Raw genomic sequence first — 20,618 nt, 5'->3', positions numbered from 1 at the left:
AATTACATATAGTAGCATATATAATGAATGTGTTATATGTTATGTATAGTTATTACATACATTGTGATAAATTATTCTTTTAATAAAGAACTGGTAGGTGCCTGTCATAACACAAACCAATTAATATCATCAAAGTGAAATTTATTTTAATACACAAGAAAACATGCCATCAATATAAGATCCATTTTTCAAACTACTGTCCCTGTAAGGTCATGCCACTGAGATGTCAAAATATAGGTTGGAATTAGCATAAATCTAATAGAAAGCAGAACAGTGAGAAAAATAGGAAAGGGTTATTTAAAAAATTATTATTGAATTATTCAATAACTCAATTCAAATTCAATAAAAATTTCAGTAATAATTATCCAATTATTCATGAATAAAAATGGGTAATGGACAACACAAATGACTTCAACACTGACTATAATAATTTTTTACAGAAGTTTAAGCAATATAAATCAATTGTTCTAACAAATGGATCAAAAGGACTTAAAGGCACCTTACATCATCAAATACTTGACTTTACTTGTAAAGGTGGCATCCAAAAACAATATAAGGCTATATTATAAATCCATTTGTATAATTTTACAATCAAGTAATGAGAAAGATGATGGATGATTATGAGTACTATCACCTCATAAAGAAGAGAGAAGCAGTTAGGGTACAGCCAATTTAAAACAAGCTTGATCAGAGAGCCAATAAAAAATAGTGTTCCCAAAGATATTAAAATATAAAAATGCAAAGAACACAACAAAAAAGAAAAATAGAAAATATATACAAATATTTTTATAATCAATTATTTTCATCACTAAGAAGAGCAGAACAATGTGAGTTAAACATTCATATCACAGCCCCAGGGATGTATTTGCAGGGAAGACAGAAATTATTCTAGAGAAAATGATGTTAGGAAAAGCAGACAGATTGGGTCAAATAAGAGAGATGAGATCCATGCTGGAAACCACACAGCCATGAGGACATTAAAGAATCAATTTATAAGTTATAAGGTGTAGAAAAACTTAGGCTTTATGAATAACCAAAAGTAGTAATCAAGAGGACATTATTACCTACCTAATATGCCTTTCCCTTCTTTGAAAATTTTTAAAGAATAATATACACATGCACTGAAATCTTTAACAAGTCATTCATATGCAAATTGAGAACATTGTCAATGAAATATTAGCAGGGAACAGACAGGTTTTTGTCAGTGATATTTTACAATCAATCACATCTTTACTATGTCAAGAATACAAGATCTGACTGTGTGTATTCCTTGTTGATTTTGAAAAGACATGCTGTTCAAAAGTAGAGCAAAATGCCCCCTTAAAGGTTGCCTTCCGATAAGATGTATCCCATCCACATATCAAAATCATTCAAAAGACACTTCAAAAGGCAAAACAACAGAAATAAATCATCAGAATGGGCATGAAACAGGTGAAATTTATGCTTACCAAAGGCATGTTTTTGCCAGGGTGATGGAGGAGAACAAGAATAACATCCAAATGAATATGAGATTCTCTGTGGATGAGGGGATTCTGCAGATGTTCTTATTTATGAATGACAATGGGTTGATTTTCTCAAAGTCCAAGACATTGCAACACCTCCTGACAGAGGTCTGCAATCATTCAAAAGAATTTGGCATTGCTATCCACACAGGAAATACCAAGTGGATGAAGAATGTCTATTGCCAAGATTATGACATGCATTTCAATTGACAACCTATGGAGCTTGTCCATCATTATTGTGTATATATGAGTCAGACAGTAAAAACAGACAAATTAAGCCCAGATTCAAATCAAAGGAGATGCATTCAAAAAAATCAAAGCTCCTTTAATGACTCCTAAACTTCTTCTCAAAATGAGGTCCATCTTTTCAATACCAACATTTTATAGTACAAATGCTGATGTATTGCAGAGATAAATGGAACCCAGTAGTCTCTGAATAATTGAAAATGACTATCCCATGAAGAGCAATGGAGAGGGTCATTGTGGGGATGACTTGGCTACAACATATGGTGAATGAAGAACTTCTGAAGAGAACATAAGTAAAATATGTTATCAGGGAAATATTTGAAAGAGAAGATGGGTTTGACACAAGATCAGGACAAGGAGACACAGCCTAAATGCTCCTTTGGCATCTTCGTATCAGGAAAATGTAAGGAAGGTTTCGAGCACATTGAATAGATTCCCTTTGGCAAACTTATGGGAGGACAGAGACCAGAGTTACACAGGTTGCTCATGCATGGATAGTTTGCATCACTGGAACATCCAAATCAATGAGACACAAATACTTTGTGGAATATTCTAGTATATACAAAATATAAATCTGATAAGGTTAAGGACATTATTTGAGCATAGGGTCTCTGAATTTCAGCAATATATTTGATAAAGTCCCTTAATTGGATGAGTGACAACCCATAGTGGGACTGAGATCTACCAGAAAGAACATCAGAGGATTAAGGACTTCCCTTAGATCAAATGTAGTAGACAAAGAGAATTTTGCAATGCTCAATGTTTTTCTTCTATAAACAAGAATTTTTTATCTATGATCAAAATGGTTAGCTTTATGGCTAACCATACTATGTGCAGACACTGTACCAAATATTTTCAAATATTATCTCATTTAATTCTCACAATATCTCTGTGAGGTAGATGCTTTTATGATCTCCATTTTACAGTTAAAGAAACTGAGGCAAATAGAGATTAAGTAGCCTTCCTAGGTTCACACTGCTAAAAAGTATCTGTGGCTAGATTTGAACTCAGGTCTTCCTGACTCAAGGCTAGTGCTCCTTCCATTGTGCCATCTAGATAGAAGATGCTAAAAAAAAACCAATAGTCCAATGAAAGATGATGAAGACTTAGACTATGGTGGTGCTTATGTGAGTAGAGAAAAGATGAAAGATTTTTGTGGAGAATGTAATTGACAAATTTTGCCAATTGATTGAATATAGTAAAGTGAAGGAGAAAGAAGGATTGAAGATTCAGTCCAATTCAACAAGCATCTAAGCACCTCTATTGGTCAGGCATGATGCCAGGTTCTGATGAAAGAAAAACCAAAATGAAATAGTCCTTAACCTTAGAGAGCTCATGTTTTACTAGGATATGAATTCAAAGGTTATGAACCCAAGGGATGGGAAGATGATGGTAACCTCTACATAAATAAGGAAATTTGGAAATAGAGCCTGACAAAGGGGGAAGATAATGCATTCTGCTTTGGATCTATTGAGGTTGAGGTGCTCACAAGACATCCAGAAAAGTGTCCAGTGGGTGGCTGTTGATGTGGAACTAGAGTTCAGGAGAGAGATTAAGGCTGAGTATATTGCTTCAGAAGTCATCTATGAAGATATATGTGAATCCATTGAAGCCGATGAGATCACCAATGGAGATATCACATAAAGTAAAGAGAAGAGAGCCCAGGACAAGGTATTAGGAGATACCCAGACCAAGGAAGCAGAAGAAAGATGTTGATCTAACAATAAGCTAGCAGTGATCTTGGCAGACTAGAAATGTGGGTGGAGTCTCTCAAAATGAATTCAACTCTAAAATTTTGTGACTCAAAGCTGAATTTCTAACCTATTCATTGAGTAGGAGACATAGAACTTCCATAGGATCCTGTTTTTTTAGGATTCTTAACAGAAGTTGCCTTAAAAGTTACATAAACATAACTTATTATTATACATTATTATTAAGATTATGGGCTGGGAACTCATCTCTTTTCTTCCCCTTTGTCCCCTTCAATAATGAATATTTGAAATTGTTTTGGAACTTGGAATTGTTTAAGGTGTGATGAAGCCTCTGATCATGAATGTTCAGAAGCTCCTTGCTGATACCAGGCTGATTGAATTGTGTAAATAAGTGACACTTTTATGTTTGACATTATTAAACTGGATCAGAAGGGTACTGGATGTGTCGCTATACTCCCTAGAGATTTTTTTTTAAATTTACCTTACCAGTGGCCTTTTAGGATCATGATGGTTTTTTTCCTTTGTAAAACAATTTAGAAGAACTTGGTTTTATTGACTTAGAAGCCTTTTCCATCTCACCTCCAAATTTGAATTTAGGTAGAAACAATAGGAACTTCAAGAAATTTCATATTAAGGGACCTGGGAAAATTTGGACAATAATTCTTTCTTGGTGGAACTTTGAACTGATATAACCATTCTGGAGAGCAATTTGGAACCATGCCCAATAGGCCATAAAACTATGCATATCCTTTGACCCAGCAATACTACAAGAAGATCAAAGAAAAAGGAAAAGGATGTATATGTTCTAAAATATTTATAGCAGCTCTTTGTGTAGTGGCAAAGAACTGAAAACTGAGAGGTTGTCCATCAGCTGGGGAATGGCTGAACAAGTTGTTGTATATGGTTATAATAGGATATGATTGTGCCATAAGATATAACGTCTGCTTCAATCTGCGTTCAGACACCAACAGTTCCTTCTATGGCTGTGAATAGCATTTTTTCATCATGTGTAAAAACCTGGAAAGTCTTATATGAAGTGATGCAAAAAGAAGTGAGCAGAACCTGGAGAACATCGTATATAGTAACAAATATTTTACGATGATCACCTATGAAGGATTAAACTATTATCAGGAATGCAAGGGTCCAGATCACCGGAAGGGAAACACGATGAAAAATGCTATTCACAGCTACAGAAGGAACTGGTGGAGTCCGAATGCAGATAGAAATGTGCCATTTTCCCCTTTTGAGATTTTTTTCTTATATGTGAGATGTATGTGGGATGCATGAGGGATTTGGAAATATGTAGTGTATCACAGTATAACAGCAGATTTCTTAGCATTTCAAAGAGGGGGGAGAAAGGGAAGGATTTCATTTGGATCAAAAAATGTCAGAAAACAATTGCTAAAAATTGTTTCTATGTGTAACTGAAAAAAATCGTTAAAGGAATTTCTATATTCTAGGTTATAGCCTAGCAGCCTAACAAGACCAGGTAGATTAAAATTTTGAAAGGGGTAGGAAGGCGGTAGGAAGGGCAGCTAGGTGGCTCAGTGGATAGAAGAGACTGGAATTCCCAAGTTCAAATCTGACCTCAGACACTTCCTAGGTGGGTGGTCCTGGGCAAGTCACTTAACCCCCATTGCCTCACCCTTACCTTTCTTCTGGCTTGGAACTAATACTTAGTATTGATTCTAAGACAGAAGGTAAGGGTTAAAAAAAGATAGAAAATTCTAGGAATGAACAAGAGTTCTGGATAGGGTCCTCGGTCCCCATTGAGTCAGGTAGTCTTTTGTTTCATCTAAATCTTCATTTTTCCATTTTCTTTCTTCCTTTTAACTCATCCCTCTTTTCCAGGATTACCTTCTCCTACCTTCCTCACCTCTGGATTTTCTTTCTTTAAATTCCTTATGTATCTTTGCTTTTCTGCTGTCTTAGTTTAGTATATAAGCTCCCTGAGGGAAAGGAATGTTTCTTATTTTATCTATCATTAGTATTCAGCATAGTGCCTTACATAGAGAAGATAAAAATGCTCATAGAATTGAATTAAATGAAAAGATCAGAAACGAGATATTATATTTTTTAAAACTGTGTGTATGTATGCATGTGGTTTCTAGTTTGTAATCTCTGCCTTCAATTTTTAAATTTCAGAAAATGTTCCACATGTATATTGGTTTTATTGTTTTATGCTGATCATAAGCTCCATAATAACAAGGAGCTATATATGTTCCATAGAGCCTGTTTTGTATGTTCAAGTACATTCATTCTAGGAATGTAATAATTACTTTTAGGTTGAATTTAGACTTGATTTTGCTTAGAGCCTAAAATAGTATCCTTTTCCTTAGGGATAGAATTCTAGACAATGCTAGCTATATAGTGAGGGTCCAATATAAATGCTTCTTGATAAATGGGTAACTAGTTGATAAAAATGCTTAAATGTGAAAGGTTTGAAGAATGAAAATTGACTGAGTTGGATGCTCAATGCTCAAAACAGTGCTTTGCCCGGGCCAGCATGTAACAAATTCATTCATATCAGTATGAACAAGGTTTTTAACTTGCCCATAACCTAGGAATGGGGTGCCTGGAAAGTTCAGAGAGTGAATAGGGAATCATTAAATTATAATGGAGGGGAGAAGTTTCCATGGGTTTGTCCTGTTATTCCAGTCCACACTGGGGACCAAAGAAAGGTCATGGGAAGTTTACTCCATGTTGGTAAAGTAATTTTTACTCTTTTTGGCACTTTAAGCACCAGTCTTGGCCTCTTTCTGAAATCCCTGCCTATGGCAATAAGGATGGCAAAGGATGAAGCTTGGGTAGCCCCTCAGGCAACAGTGTGTGGTCTCCACTTGTCAAAAGGAGGAGAGCATGGCCTCCTAGCCCAAGCCTCTCTAGTATCACTAAGGGACCACTCATTGCTTCCTAAGGGAGATGTTCTGTGTTAAATAACTAGTTCAGGCTGGGTGATGACTTCTTTTCCAGTCAGAAAAGTTCCATTGTCATCAAAGTGCTGGGTTAGGTCTGACAAAGAGCCAAGAGTTTTGGACAGTAGCAAGCTGCTGCTGCCGCCAGTGCTATTGGGCTCTTCTGTAGAGTGGTTTTGTGTTTTTCTTTTCTGGTGTCTCTCCAAAGAAAATGCAGTGTTATCCATTAGAGCACTCATTGGCTTTTCCCATTCCCTAGTGGGTTTACTGAAGGCAAAAAAGTTAGGAAACTAGATGGAAAAATAACAAGTAGTAACCTTTAGAGGGGAAAAAAGTAGAAATTTTCTTAAATGATTTATTTTCATCTGGAAAGAGAGGGAGTCAGAGACAGAGACAACAGAGAGACAGAGGCAGAGATGGAGAGAGAGACAAAGAAAGAGAGAAGACTGTTGAAGAGATGCATTGAGAAGTGCTCTCCCCTAATAATTCCTGCCCCCCTCTAATAGGAGAAGCAGTTTTTCTGTGATGAGCTGGATTCTGAATTCTTAATTTAGACACTTACTGAATCATAGAATTTCTGCAGATTTAGAGCAAGAAGGAACATTAGATGCTGAAACTCAGAAAAAGGAAAGTCATGCAACTAGTTAGTGGAAAAGTAATGACTCCCTGACTCCCAATTGGTACTACTCCCATTGGTTTCACTATTCCATTTGGATAATCATCATAGACATATCCTAGACTTGTTATAATGCAGATTTCTTGAAAACACAAACTTAACTAAAGAAATAGCCTAGTTTATTACTAGAGCACTGAAACAGGAGAAAGAAGATCTTGGGCTTTATTGTAACTGTCCTTGGTTTTTTGTTTTTTTAAAGTCATTTAAGTCTGGTTCTGACTCTTCATGAACCATTTGGGATTTTCTTACCAGAGATACTGGAGTGGTTTACCATTTTCTTCTCTAGCCCATTTGACAGATAGGAAAACTGAGGCAAACAAGGTTAAGTGACTTGCTCAGAGTCATACAACTAATAAGTCTCTGAGACCAGATTTGAACTGAGGAAGGTGAGTCTTCCTGACTGCAGGTCTGGTACTCTGTTTACTGCCCAGAGCAACTAGTGACATTGGATAAACCACTAACAAATTTGTGGCTGTTTTATTTACCCAGCCTCCTTTCTGGTTTTAAAGGATGAGGTAATCATTTATTTGTCTGGGAAGTCTGGGAGATTATTCCATCCAGATAGGCCAAATTCCATATTGTTGTCCGTACAATAGTAATCTCACTAATAATAAGACTAAGAATAGTTAGCACCTCTCCAATATTTTAAAGTTACAAATTACTTTAAAATATAATAGTTCATTGGTCTCATAGAAAGTCAAGAAGTTCTTGCTTAAGGCTCATTTGCTAATTCTCCTGCAACTTAAATTTATTTCCTCTTTGATCTTCATTACAGAAGGGGAACAGCTGGCTCCAGATCTACCAAATTCCTGTCAAGTATTTTGAAGTCCTTAAAAGAGGAATGCTAGCTAGATAAATATTTATTTTTTTATTTATGTCTAACAGTGCAGCTTTCGAAGAATATTCTAAAAGCATCACTCGAATGTCTCTTGGATATAAAATTCTGTAATTCTCTTGGCTTCAGCTCATTTAGAGTCTGGACACACACACATCCACTTAAAATTCCCCAGCCCAGAAGTTTTCTTTCTTCTATTTGATAGTTCCTCCTTCCTCCCTTCCCGTACTGATTTTCTGAATCTTAGCAGCAAAATAAGTTACTAGAAAAACCTCTATGAGCCCATGAAAGTGTTGTGACTTAGTGTGCATCCAAAATGCCCCAATGGGGTGGGGTGGGGGGAATGTGTGGGAGGTGTCACTCCCTCCTCTCCTAGGAAAGGGCCCTGATCTAGCCAGGAGAGGGCAGTGTTGGACATATTGTCCATTGGCTCACAGTAGTTTCCCCATTGATGGTGGATGCCCAACTTGGACTCCTAACATTTGGGGAATAGTATTTGTTACTCTGAAGTTTCAGGGAATGGCAAGATGGGGGACAGCATTTACAAGCGAACCCCAGACTAGTTTCTTTGAAGTTTCTCTAATAAATTAAAACTCCAGATCTTCTGAAATAATAGCTCTACCATCTTCATTGCTTTCCTTTAATTCAACTAAGCCAGTAGAATATTTCTTTTGTAACTTTCCAGAAAGATTAATGGGGAACACGCAAAACCAAGACGACATATTAGAGCTCAAGATGATCAAGTTTACTCAGGGGTAGGGCTGCTTTTTGGTTTACTCTCCTTGTTTCCTTGTCTCCCAAGGGACTCTTTCTAGAATTTTATTGGTAGCTAGCAAGGCAGTCCAAATCAGATACTGTTCCATTAATTTTATTTCTATCCCCAGCATGAAGCACAATGTCTGGCATATAGTTGATGCTTACTAAGTGATTGTTGGTTTTTTATAACTATTTGATAATAATTAATTGTTATATAATATTATATAATATAATAAAATAATAATTAATAATAGCTAACACTTATGTTGTACATATGCAACTTAATTATATATGCATTATGTTAAGTGCATTTATAGTTATTATCTCTGATCCTTACAATCACCCTGGAAGATAAGTGCTATTGTTATCCCCATTTTACAGATGAAGAAACTGAGGCAGACAGTAGTTAAGTGGCTTACCCAAGGTCACCCAACTACTAAGTGTCTGGGGTCAGATCTGAACTTCCAGCATGCTATCCATTGTATCACCTGGTCATCCTAATGATGGTTAACACCCATGATAAAATGAACCTAAGTATGAAGTTGCCACAACTAAATATCAGATTAAATCTTGCGTAGCATCAGAACTCAATTCCAGTTTACCAAGAGTGGTATGATAAGAGATAATGGGTTATTATTAAGGGCAAAAGAGACGTGGGTTTGAACTCGGTCTCTTTGTCACTTACTGAGCTTGTGACCCTAAGCAAGTCAGGATGGTATAGTGGAAAAAATACTGCCAGAGGAACCTGCTTCTGACATTACCTATGTAACCTTCCTTAATTTCTCTGGACTTTTCTTTCTTAAATCCCCTCTGAGGTCCCTTTCAGTGTAAGGATTTTGATCTCTACTCAACTGTTATTTTTTTCATCTGCAAAATGGGAATGGTTAATACTTTCCCCATTTACCTCACACGATTGTTATGAGGAAATTGTTTCGCCAACCTTCAAGTGTTATAGAAATGTGATTTAAAAATATGAAAGTGCTTTCCTACAAAGGGGTTTGTGGAAATTCATTCTTTAATTTATTCTTTGCTGTCCTTTCTGCAGCTCATGTGTTCTTCAGTACAGAAGGCTCTCTTTGAGGAAGAAGACCATGTGAAGAAACTGCAGCAGAAGGTGGCCACCCTGGAGAAACGCAACAAGCAGCTTCGAGACAGGGTGAAGAAAGTCAAGAGATCCCTGCGCCAGGCAAAGAAGAATAGCCGTCGCATGGAGCTGATGAACCGGAAACTTAGTGAGAAACTGTCCTCCCCAGGAGGTCAGATTCCTCATATCAACTCCCTAAAACAAGAGCACCCCCATGCCAGCTACCTTAAAGTGTAACTCAAGATGCTGTGCCCAAAAGCCAGCCCTCTTGGGATTTGGTTTTGTAAGTTGTCTCCATTGGGAGCTAGAAGGGTTGCTGGGCAGCCTCAAGTTAGTGGAGCCTAGGTATCACACTTTTGTATCAAAGGGGGAATTGAACATTAGGGTAGTTTATATATGGATATATTTTTAAATGCCATAGAAGATATTTTTTATTATGCCTTTGGTATAGTCTAATTTTTCTCAAAACATAGAATCAGCCCTACTTTTGGGTTGCTGGCCTTTCTCTCCTCAATTTAATTCAATTAAACAGACATTTATTAAGCACCTTTTATGTACTAGGTATAGTGCTAAGGGCTGGGAAACCAATAATGAAAAATAACAGCCCATGCCCTCAGAGTTAACATCAGACACACAACTGTAAGACAAGTTAAAATATGATTGAGTGCATAGGAGGTGTCAACGAGAAGCACCATTAGAGATTTAGAAAAGAACAAATCACTTCTAACTGGGAGGAATCAGAGGAGGTAACAGAAGAAGTGGTAGCTGATTTCAGCCTTGAAGGAAAAGAATTTCCTTATTTTTCTTTTCTATTTTATTTCTTCTCCCCCTCCTCCCCCTCCCCCTCCTCCTCCTCCTCCTCTTCTTCTTTCTTCTTCTTCTTTCTTCTTTCTTCTTCTTTCTCCTTCTTCTTCTTCTTCTTCTTCTTCTTCTTCTTCTTCTTCTTCTTCTTCTTCTTCTTCTTCTTCTTCTTCTTCTTCTTCTTCTTCTTCTTCTTCTATCTTCTTCTTCTTCTCTTTTTCCTTTTCTTTCGATTTTTTTTACTGAAACTGGGTTTCCCTATCTTGCCTAGGTTAAAGGTACAATGGTCATTCACCATCCTGATCTTCATATTGATTAGCACAGAAGCTCTAACCTCTGAAATCTTTCTGCCCAGGGCCAGTGCATAAGAATTTCCAAACTGAATTATCTCTAGCCTCACTTTCCACAGCAGCAGAAACTATGGGCATCAATCAGCACTCCTAGAGGAAAGGATTTTTATAAGCAGAGATGAAGAGAAGGGGCATCCATTCTAAGCATGGAGAATATGCAGATAAAAATACTTCTCATCAGATGATCTGTATATGTGGCCCTACTGCCATTGTCTAGCCTGCATTTCTACAGTCCTCTGAGAGACAGGTATACAAGACACCAGGCATAAATGCAGTTCTTGCCTCATTTTTATTTTTTTGCAACCCACATATAGAATGACTTTTCTTCTTAAGCCTGAAACCGAGGATGAACACTTATTGGGGATGTGGATAGAAAGGATTCCTGGTCAGATCACGAGTAAGACCAATTAACATCTGAGGTTTCTTGCAAATCAGATTCTGTGAAGTATATTTCAAGATCTCTAGACTTGTAAAAAATGGGATAATGGGATTCATCCTTTATTCAAAATAGAATCAGAATGCTTCCTTTATAAAAAAATTGCACTCTTGAGTTTTAGTCCCTATTCGAACCCTAACTTGTCTTTTGACCATGATTTAATCATTTAATTCACAAATGGTGTATGCTGGGTGCATTGTTCTAGGCACTAGAATGGCAAGCATTAAATACTCCTCACTCTCAGTGTGGGAAAATCACTTATGTGTAGGGAGAGAACAATAACACTTGGGGGAAGGGTTTCAGGGGAGGTTTAAGCTAAGAGTTGGTATCTGAGTTAAGTTAAACCATGAACGAAGTTAACGTTTCTCAGAGGCACACAGGAAGATGGAGTGAATTTCAGGTGTGGAAGACAGCTTTTGCAAGCACACAGAGTATATATATCCACGTGCCTCAATTTTCTCATTTGTTAAGTTGACTATTAAATATATTTAAGCCTTAGATCCGATTCCTACAATTCTATACATACACACATATCATTCCAAAATGTCAGGACTACTTCTTTCATATCTAACATGTCATCAAAATTTAATAATTCCACTATATAGAAGAAAAGGAACTGAGCAAGGGAGAAAATAATTGATTAACTGAGATTAACTGCAGGTGAGTTCCAACATCAGGTGCCAATGAGCTGAAAATGATTGCATTCCCAGCCTTAATCTAGGGTACATAAATATGTATAAGAATCATGGCTCCTATTGGTCCAGAGCCTTGAAATCAGTCATAGAGAAGAAGTGATGGTAGAAGAGCAGATTAAGAGCTGGCCTCAGTTATGAAGACCTGGGTTCAAGGCTTGCTTTTGACACACAATGGCTATCTGATGCTGGGTACATCACCACCTCTCAATGTCCTTGATTCAAAATGGCAGAGAGGTGCTGATTTTCCTTAGTAGAGGAAGTTCTTTCCTAGGTATTTCCTATAGTGATGAAATCATTGGTCTAGTAAAAACAATACTGACAGGAATTTTTTGTTGTTGTTTAGTCATTTTTCATTCATGTCTAACTCTTCATGATCCCATTTGGGGTTTTCTTGGCAAAGATACTGGAACTGTTTGCCATGTCCTTCTCCAGCTTATTTGCAGAGGAGGAACTGAGGCAAACAGGGTTAAGTGACTTGCCAAGGGTCACACAACAAATAAGTGCCTGAGAGCAGAGGCGAATTGGTGAAGAAGTCTTCCAGGCCCAGAACTCAATGCACTGAACCACCTAGCTGCCCAGCAACAACAATAACAACAAAAGCACAATCTTTCCATCAGTGGATTCTATATGTATGTCTCCAACTTATTTGTGAAATATTGATTCTCTGTACCTCCAGTTTAGAGAGGATGAATGTTGACATCTTTGGGGCCTTGTTACATTTTTATCTACTTCATTGGAGATTTTTACTCAAAAACATCCACCAAGACTTAAGAACAATCTTCTTCTCAGGACCTTCTAGCACAGTAAAGCAGCAGTTCTCATGCTACTTCCATTCTTGGGATTTTGGTAAGGGAATTCTTTCTCTCTTTGATGATTCTCCATTCTACTCTATACATTCACACATCCATTTAAAATCTCCTTCAGTATTTACATATGATCGCTTTATGTAAGTCTCTCCATAGGGCTAATTAGTAGCACAGTCCTGCTGGTGAACTCAAGTATTTTTTATATTTCTATGATTTTATTCATTTAATTTCTTTGCCTGAAAAATTACTAGAGAATGAAGTGCTGACTTTATGCATATTTAATGAAGTTTCTATTGCACTGTCAAGATGCAAGATTTAAAATGGATTCTAGCTCACTGTCTACATATGGGGTCATTTGACTATGGGGTCACTTCACCACCCATGTGAATACATGTTGCTTTTTCAGCCATTGGCTATGCCATTAATGGAAGTTATGAGTCGGTTCCTACCATGAGAAAAAACTTTGACTCCCAGACAACACATAGTCTTTTCAGTTCTAAATGGAAATTGCAATGGCAATTCCATTCACCTGTCTTTAAAGAAAATTTCTTTGTGTTTTCAAAGGGGAAAAGAATATTGCATCTTTTTTGTAGTAGAGTATTTTTCTGATGGAGATACAGCCAAGTGCTTCTGAGGAATGGCCAGCACTTTGGACTATGAGAATGGATTTACTACATTTAGCCCAAAACTAGCCATATTTCTGAGTGTCCTCTGTCAATTGATTCCAAGTTTTTTCCATAGTACAAACACCTTCAACAAATGGTCAAGGGGATTTAGATTCCTATTTCATTTTCTTTTTTATTCTTGGAGACATTATATTAAATCAACTGAATCCCATGGGTGGTCTCTAACAGTTCCTTGGTGAAGTACAGACCTAGGTACCTAATGGATATTTGGTATTTTGTGCCCCCCCATTTCCAATAAATATGTACAGTAATTACAAGTTACAGCTATAAAGTGATGTGTTTCTTTTGGGTCATAGAGTCTCTAGCCTTTTAAGCTCCACATAAGAAAAAGGTCAACCCAGACCTTATTGGAAGGGTCCGGTCAACAAGGAGCTGAGGGTAATAGCAGTGGAATTTGAGGATCAGAATTCCTTACCTCAACTGATGGCTTTCCATGATTTAGTCTCTAAGCTAACAAAACCATTGCCCATTTCTGCACCTGCAAAAAAAGGTTAGTGCCAACCTTTACCTGATACCCACAGGGGACAAACTGCTTCATTAATCACAGTTTGAAAAGTACATAACTATGGAAATACATATTGCATAAAAGCACTGATATTACTTATAATAGACCATTTCCCTCTTTAGGGAGGTAGAAGGGAGGGAGAGAGGGAGAGAATCTGAATTGATAAATGTCAGAGAACAATTGTAAAAGATTGTTTCTACATGTAATTGAAAAAATAAAAGAAAGTTAAAAAAAGGAAAGTACATAGAGCTTTTGTGCTGAGAGTGACTATGTGACTATGTAAGTACAAGTACAAGTAAGTACATTACTTCTCACTGTCAACTCTCCACCCTCAGGCTTTGTCATCTACTAGTAGTACTAGTGAATAGTTATGGTCTACCATTTTTCTAGAAACATTCATCACTTTATACATATTAGCCAGCTTTTCTTAGCAGTATCCCACAGAGGTTGGATATTGTTGTAGCTTCTATTTTGTAGTGATAGATAGTTCAAGTAGTTTGGCAAGTCACACAGTAGGTCAGTCAGCAGTTCAGTAGAACATCAGATATCTAGACTCTAGTTCAATACTAAGTTCATTACCTACTAGTAATTACTCTGGAAGGACCTGCTTTCTACTTGCTAAGCCAAATAATACATGTCCCACAATTACTTCTTCCTATTTGGTTTTGCATCTCTGAATCTTCATCTAGGGGTATATAGCTGTTTAAGGAGGACTAATACCTCTGCTGTGAGAACTTGCTGAGTCATTTTCAGGGCTGCTTATCTACTTTTGGTGTCTACCTGCCATTCAACTTTCATCTATGGATCCAAGAAGCTATAGCATGCACAGAGGTCATACCTTGATAAAATCATCATGGCAGATGGGCTAAATCAGGTAGAGGCCAACTGATGGCCCATAAATTCATTGATGAATGGGGGATGTCTTCTCCAATCAGGAAAAGACTACTCCCTGACAAATAGGCAGGTGAGGATAATTTGTTCCAAAGACCATGAATGGTCTTGATTAGAGCTTGATTATACATTAAAGAAACCAAGGTGATCCAGTGCATCCCAAGCCATCAACAGCCATCCTGACTTTCATCTTGCCACTAAACTTTGATAAGTCTGGAAGAAAGTAACAAAGTTGCCCAACTTGCCTTACTTAAATCCAATTCATGAGCAAGTCAAGATATCACCTTTTCAAAAAATAAGTACAAACAATAACAACAGCAGATATTTAAGGACCAACTGTAATCTTTATCCCCTTTATAAATGAGACAATAATGTTCTATTATTGTTTGTCTAATATTGTCTAATAATTAATGTTCTCAAAATGAAAACAAAGCCCATATCACATATTCCTGAACCAGAACTGTTATCTCAATAATATGTAATCTAAGGAAAGTGACATAAAACCGTCTATATAGGGCACATCACTTCCTCTCTTCGGCCTCTTTTCCCCAGAGAAATGTCTCTGGCTGACAGCATGCTAAGCGTTCCGACATCTTGGTGTGGTGGTACCTATTTGTCTGGGTTTTGGCAGTGAGTTTGCCCTTGAGCTAATTCAGGTTCAGGCATCTTGGCTGAGCCCTCTTGGAGTTCAGGCTGATTCCTTCCTCTTTTACTTTCCAAAACCTTACCTTCTAGAGCCTCTAATCTTCCCGCCCGGCACAAGCCAGGCAGGAGAAATCCTATACCTTTTCCTTCTCCCTTCTTCTTAAATTTCTTTCCACTATATTAATTAAATCACCATAAATTTCCAGACTGACTTGGGTAAATTTTTTTTTGTTATTTGGGATATCCATGGCAACCAATAATTAATATAGTTTAGGTCACAACAGTAAAATTATCCTTTACAATCCACAGTGCTTAGTATAGTGCTTTGCCCATAGTAAATGCTTAATAAATGCTACTTCATTCATTCATTCATTCATTCTTTAACATTCTTTCCAATTGCCTTCCAGCTAGAATTTGGTAAAATAATATTCAGCCTGTGATAATAGGGGGATATTTAAAAAACCCTACTTGTAGTCTCTTATTACTTCCTACAATGAAAGATTGGTGGATCTAGGTAACCTCTGTCTGTTTTAGGTTCCTCAGCTGAAAAATCTCATTTCATTTGCTACAATAACACTGTGAGGTAAGAGATATTATGAGCTTCATTTTTTAGCTGAGGAACCTGAGGCAGACAGAGGTTACTTAGTGTCTGAGCTGGAACTTAAGCTCAGATCCCTGAGCTCTTTTTCCTATGTCACTTTCCATTTATACCATGAAAATGAGCAAATGCTACAAATTAGAGCTTGCTTGTTTTGTTGACTGCTTAGACTTGAGAAAGTGATGGAATAAATTTAATAATGCTAATTAAATTTAACAGTTTGTTTTTGAAGTTGATTGTTAAATATTTGTCAGCACACTCTTGGAAAAGTTAGCAGTTAGCTATGAAAAACAATTTCTTTAATAACCAATGGTTATCACTGAACATATGAAAAGGATCATAGAATTAGAGTCGGAAGGGTTAGAGAGCATCAGATCCAACACCCTCATTTTCAAAGAGGTCGTAACTGAGAATGTAAAATGATTTGTCTAAGATGACAGGGTCAGTAAGTATCCCAAAGAGGCAGCTGGGGGAAACAGTCTCTTACTGTTTTAGGGCTGACCTCTTTCTATAATTTTGGCTCTATTGGATTACATCAATAGAAATGGTTCACGTTCTGTTCCCAGAAAAAATGTCTCAAGATTCTGTGTTGGCATCAGTGGGCTGTTTAACAAACTGCTCTGTGAGTGTGTGTGTGTGTGTGTGTGTGTGTGTGTGTGTGTGTGTGTGTGTGTGTGTGTGTGTGAGAGAGAGAGAGAGAGAGAGAGAGAGAGAGAGAGAGAGAGAAAGAGAGAGAGAAAGTGTGTGTGTGTGTGTGTGTGTGTGTGTGTGTGTGTGTGTGTGTGTGTGTGTGTGTGTGTGATTTTTCTCCATCATTTTCTTAAGTCTGGGCATAAAACAATGAATCAAATGTTAATGCTTCTACCGAAAATTTAACAATTGGCTCACACATCCATATCTGTTGGCTTCCAGCTGGCTTAGCCAGTCAACTAACCAAAGGAGGATTCAGTCCTCCAAACACTGCTTAAGCATCTACTACGGTGAGGAGCACAGATAACACAACTCAAAGAGCTAATTCTTCCATTGGGGTAATGTCCTGAATGAGTACTTTGCTTCTCCCTTTCTCTTTCCACCCAGAAGCCTATCTTTTGGCATTTTCACTGCTCATTAGCTTTCCCACCAGACCTTGAGCCCAAGGAGGGAGTGAAAGACAATGAAACCCTCATTTGTTATTTCTGCATCTTGCCCACTGCTTGGAAAGGAGATTAAAGAGAGGTTGAAATAAGTGGATAAAATGAAAACTGTTGGGTTGTCAGGTATTTCCCCATTTTTTTTGTTATTCATGTTCCCTGTTAGGTAATTGTGAAGTATTTTATGCTGTATTCATGAAGTAGATCGGCAAATCACATTAACATTTCTATTTGCTCCAGTTCAAAAACCTCAACTGGGTCCAAGTTCTGACAGGGCATTCCAAGTCAGGAAGGCTGACCGGGCAAAGGACTATGTGCCTGTCATCCAAGAACTAGCCCAACTAAGAGGTCCATTTCCAGAAGGTAGACCCCAAGGCGATCATTTTTCTGAGCCACAGAAACTTAAGCAAACATCTGCTAACTTTGTGTTATAGCCCTCAACCCCCTTTGATAATGGGGTTGAGGGCTATTGGCTCCTTAGAATTGCACTTTTCAAAGCATTTAATTGAAAGGAGATGCTTGAGTAGAGCCTTGAAGTAAGCCAGAGTGTCAGAGGCAGAGGGGAGGAGAGAGTTCACTCCAGGCCTGGAGCACAGCCATGTGTGTGGAGCTCAAAACGTGGACTCAGGACATGGGAAATTGTATGTGAGGAGGAGAAAGGCCCTTTTGGCTGGACTGAAGAGAGTAGGAAGGAAAACAACACAGAATAATCAAATCAGCAAAGTAGTTTGGAGCCAGGACATAAAAGACCTCAGGCACCAATTAGAGAAATTTGCATTTGATCCTAGGGGTGGTAGGGAACCACTGGAGCTTATTAAGAAGGGATGGACTAATGTCAGACTGGTGTTTTGGAAATAGCGCTTTGGCAGCAATATGGAAGATGTTTGACAGAAGGGAGAATAAAGTATTTAGAGCCCTCCTTCTGGGGGCAGAGAGGAGAGAGAGAGAGAGAGAGAGAGAGAGAGAGAGAGAGAGAGAGAGAGAGAGAGAGAGAGAGAGAGAGAGAGAGAGAGAGAGAGAGAGAGGGAGGAGAGAGAGAGAAGAGAGAGAGAAGAAAGGAGGAAAGAAGAAAGGGAAAGGAGAGGGGGGAGAGGGAAGAAGGGGAGAAGAGGGGAGGGGAGGAGAGGGGAGAAGGGAGGGGGAGAGGAGAAGAAGGAAGGGAGGAGAAAGGAGAGGAGATGAGAAGAGAGGGGAGGAAAACCTAGAGATGAAAATTCTATGATGAGTGGGCAGAGTTTTATTCCCCAAACCATACATGGCTGCTGTGTGATGCTGTGAGGGGACAAATAATTTAGACTCTGTGACTCTAGGTCCTCCTCAGTAAACTAGAGAAGAGCATTTATCTTTCTTCTGTAGTAACTGAAGCCTGGTAGAGCACTGACTTTTAAATGTCACTCAGATGCACTGAGTTTCCCTTAAGGAAATTGTAGTCTAAACACTATGAGATTTTTGCAGACACATTTTTTAAAATGTAGTTTTTTTGTTTGGTTTGACATTAAGGCTCCTTAAGGCAGTTTCTTTGCCTGAAGTTAATGTCATACTCCTGTGTTTAGCTTGGAAGTGGGTGGCTAACACAAAGCACTGAGTTATCCAAATCTAAGACAGAGTGGAAAATTTCTCTAAGCATAAATCTGCAGGAGTAACTGGCTTGCCCTCCTCCACTTCTATGCAGAGAATCCCCTGCATTGTTCATGCTTCAGAGGAGAGTGTTCTATTTATGGGATCATCATATTATAGACCTGGAAGAGTCCTTAGCAGTCAGTAAGTGTAACTTCTTCACTTTGCAGATGAAAAACTAAGGCAGAGATGGGTTAAGTGATTTGCCCAAAGTCACATAGCTAGTAAATACCTGAGGCAGTGTTTTAAAATGCTTATATTTTTGCCAGATTAATTTTTAATAATTATTTTCTGACATTTTGTGACCCGCATTCTTTCCTTCCCTCCCCAAGACAACAGACAATATGATGTAGGTTGTGTGTGCGTTATTATACAATACATATTTCCATGTTTGTCATGTAAAAGAAGACATATCATTGATAGTAGAGAAAAATTCATGGAGGAAATAGAATAAAGAATGGTATGCTTCAGTCTACATTCAGACTCTATCAGTTCCTTCTGTGGTGGTGGATAACACTTTTCATCATGAATCCCTTGGAGTTCTCTTGGACCCTGGCATTGCTGCTAATTAAGTCATTCACAGTTGATCATGGTTCATTATTGCTGTTCCCATGTTCAGTGCTCTCCTGGTTCTTCATCTGAGGCAGTATTTGAAGTCAGGTCTTTCTGATTCTCATGTGCTTTATACTATCCACAAAACTACCTACCTTCAGTTATATTTAGATACGATCGCTCAACTCATCTATAAGGGATTATAGTCACCCATCTTAGCTTACTAGCCCAAGTGACATACTGACAGCATTCCTATGGAGTTCATGAGCCAAAAGATGGAGGGAATCCTCTTCATCTTTTCTGATCGCCTCTCCCCTTTATTTTATTTTTGGCTCAGCATTGGTGGGAGAGGTTAAATATTTGACTTAAAAAATACCTGTTGATTGATTAATTGATTATAGCTGTGTCCTCTCAGAATGGACTTGTCATTAATTGTCATCTTCATCAATGTGGCAGTGGATGGATATTAGACCTCCAGCAAACTGTTCCTTTGCCAAACCATCACTGATGAGCCATTAGCATTAAGGTAGGGTGAATGGTGAAGTTTCCTGAGTGCTCTTCAGAAAAATCCTTTTGTTTTTAAGCCCTCAGAATCAATACTAACTTTTGGTTTTAAGGCAGAAGACCAGTAAGGGCTAGGTAATTGGGGTCAAGTGCTCGGAAGTGTCTGGGCTCACACCAAAGATGCTAGTCCTCCATGCATGCCCCATACACCTCAGGCATGTGAAGATGTCCTCTAGCAGAACAGGCAGATGACAACAATTTATTCCAGTGGCGGTGAAGGTGACTGAAATAGGCACTGTAGAACTCTTAGAACTTCGTCAGATGCCATCCTGGTTATCCACAGCATCCTGGGCCATCTGGTCATCCTGAATTTTGTCTTGTCACTGGGCTTTGATGACTCTGGAAGACAGAGGGAGGCTGACAGCTTTGCACAACTCTGCCTCACTTAAATTCAATTCACTGGCAAGTCAAAAATATCACCTAATTTCTTTGAAAACAAAGGACAAACAATAGCAATAATTAAGTGCCAGGCACTATGCCAAGCACTGGGATACACAGAAAAGCAAAAACAGCATTTCTACCCTCAAGAAACTTAAATTGTAACAGAGGAGAAAATATACAAATAAGTAACTAAATTAGGACAACTGCAGAGTAGATACAAGGTAAGTCCGGAAAA

At 38.1% G+C, this 20,618-nt stretch overlaps 1 protein-coding gene across 1 annotated transcript in view; it reads left to right on the top strand.

Moving 5' to 3' along the window:
* Window positions 1-18,311, top strand: part of CCDC3 (coiled-coil domain containing 3) — a 117,058-nt gene extending 98,747 nt beyond the window's left edge. The window contains exon 3 of the mRNA XM_001368141.5: window positions 9,688-18,311. Within this exon, the coding sequence (XP_001368178.3) occupies window positions 9,688-9,963 (276 nt within the window). The 3' untranslated portion in view covers window positions 9,964-18,311. The remainder of the gene's footprint in view (window positions 1-9,687) is intronic.
* The last annotated feature ends 2,307 nt before the right edge of the window (window positions 18,312-20,618 follow it).

This window comes from Monodelphis domestica, chromosome 5 (assembly GCF_027887165.1).
Source record: "Monodelphis domestica isolate mMonDom1 chromosome 5, mMonDom1.pri, whole genome shotgun sequence".
NCBI lineage: Eukaryota > Metazoa > Chordata > Mammalia > Didelphimorphia > Didelphidae > Monodelphis > Monodelphis domestica.
Note: the sequence above shows the minus strand (reverse complement) of the source record. Positions and strands in the feature narration are given on the sequence as shown.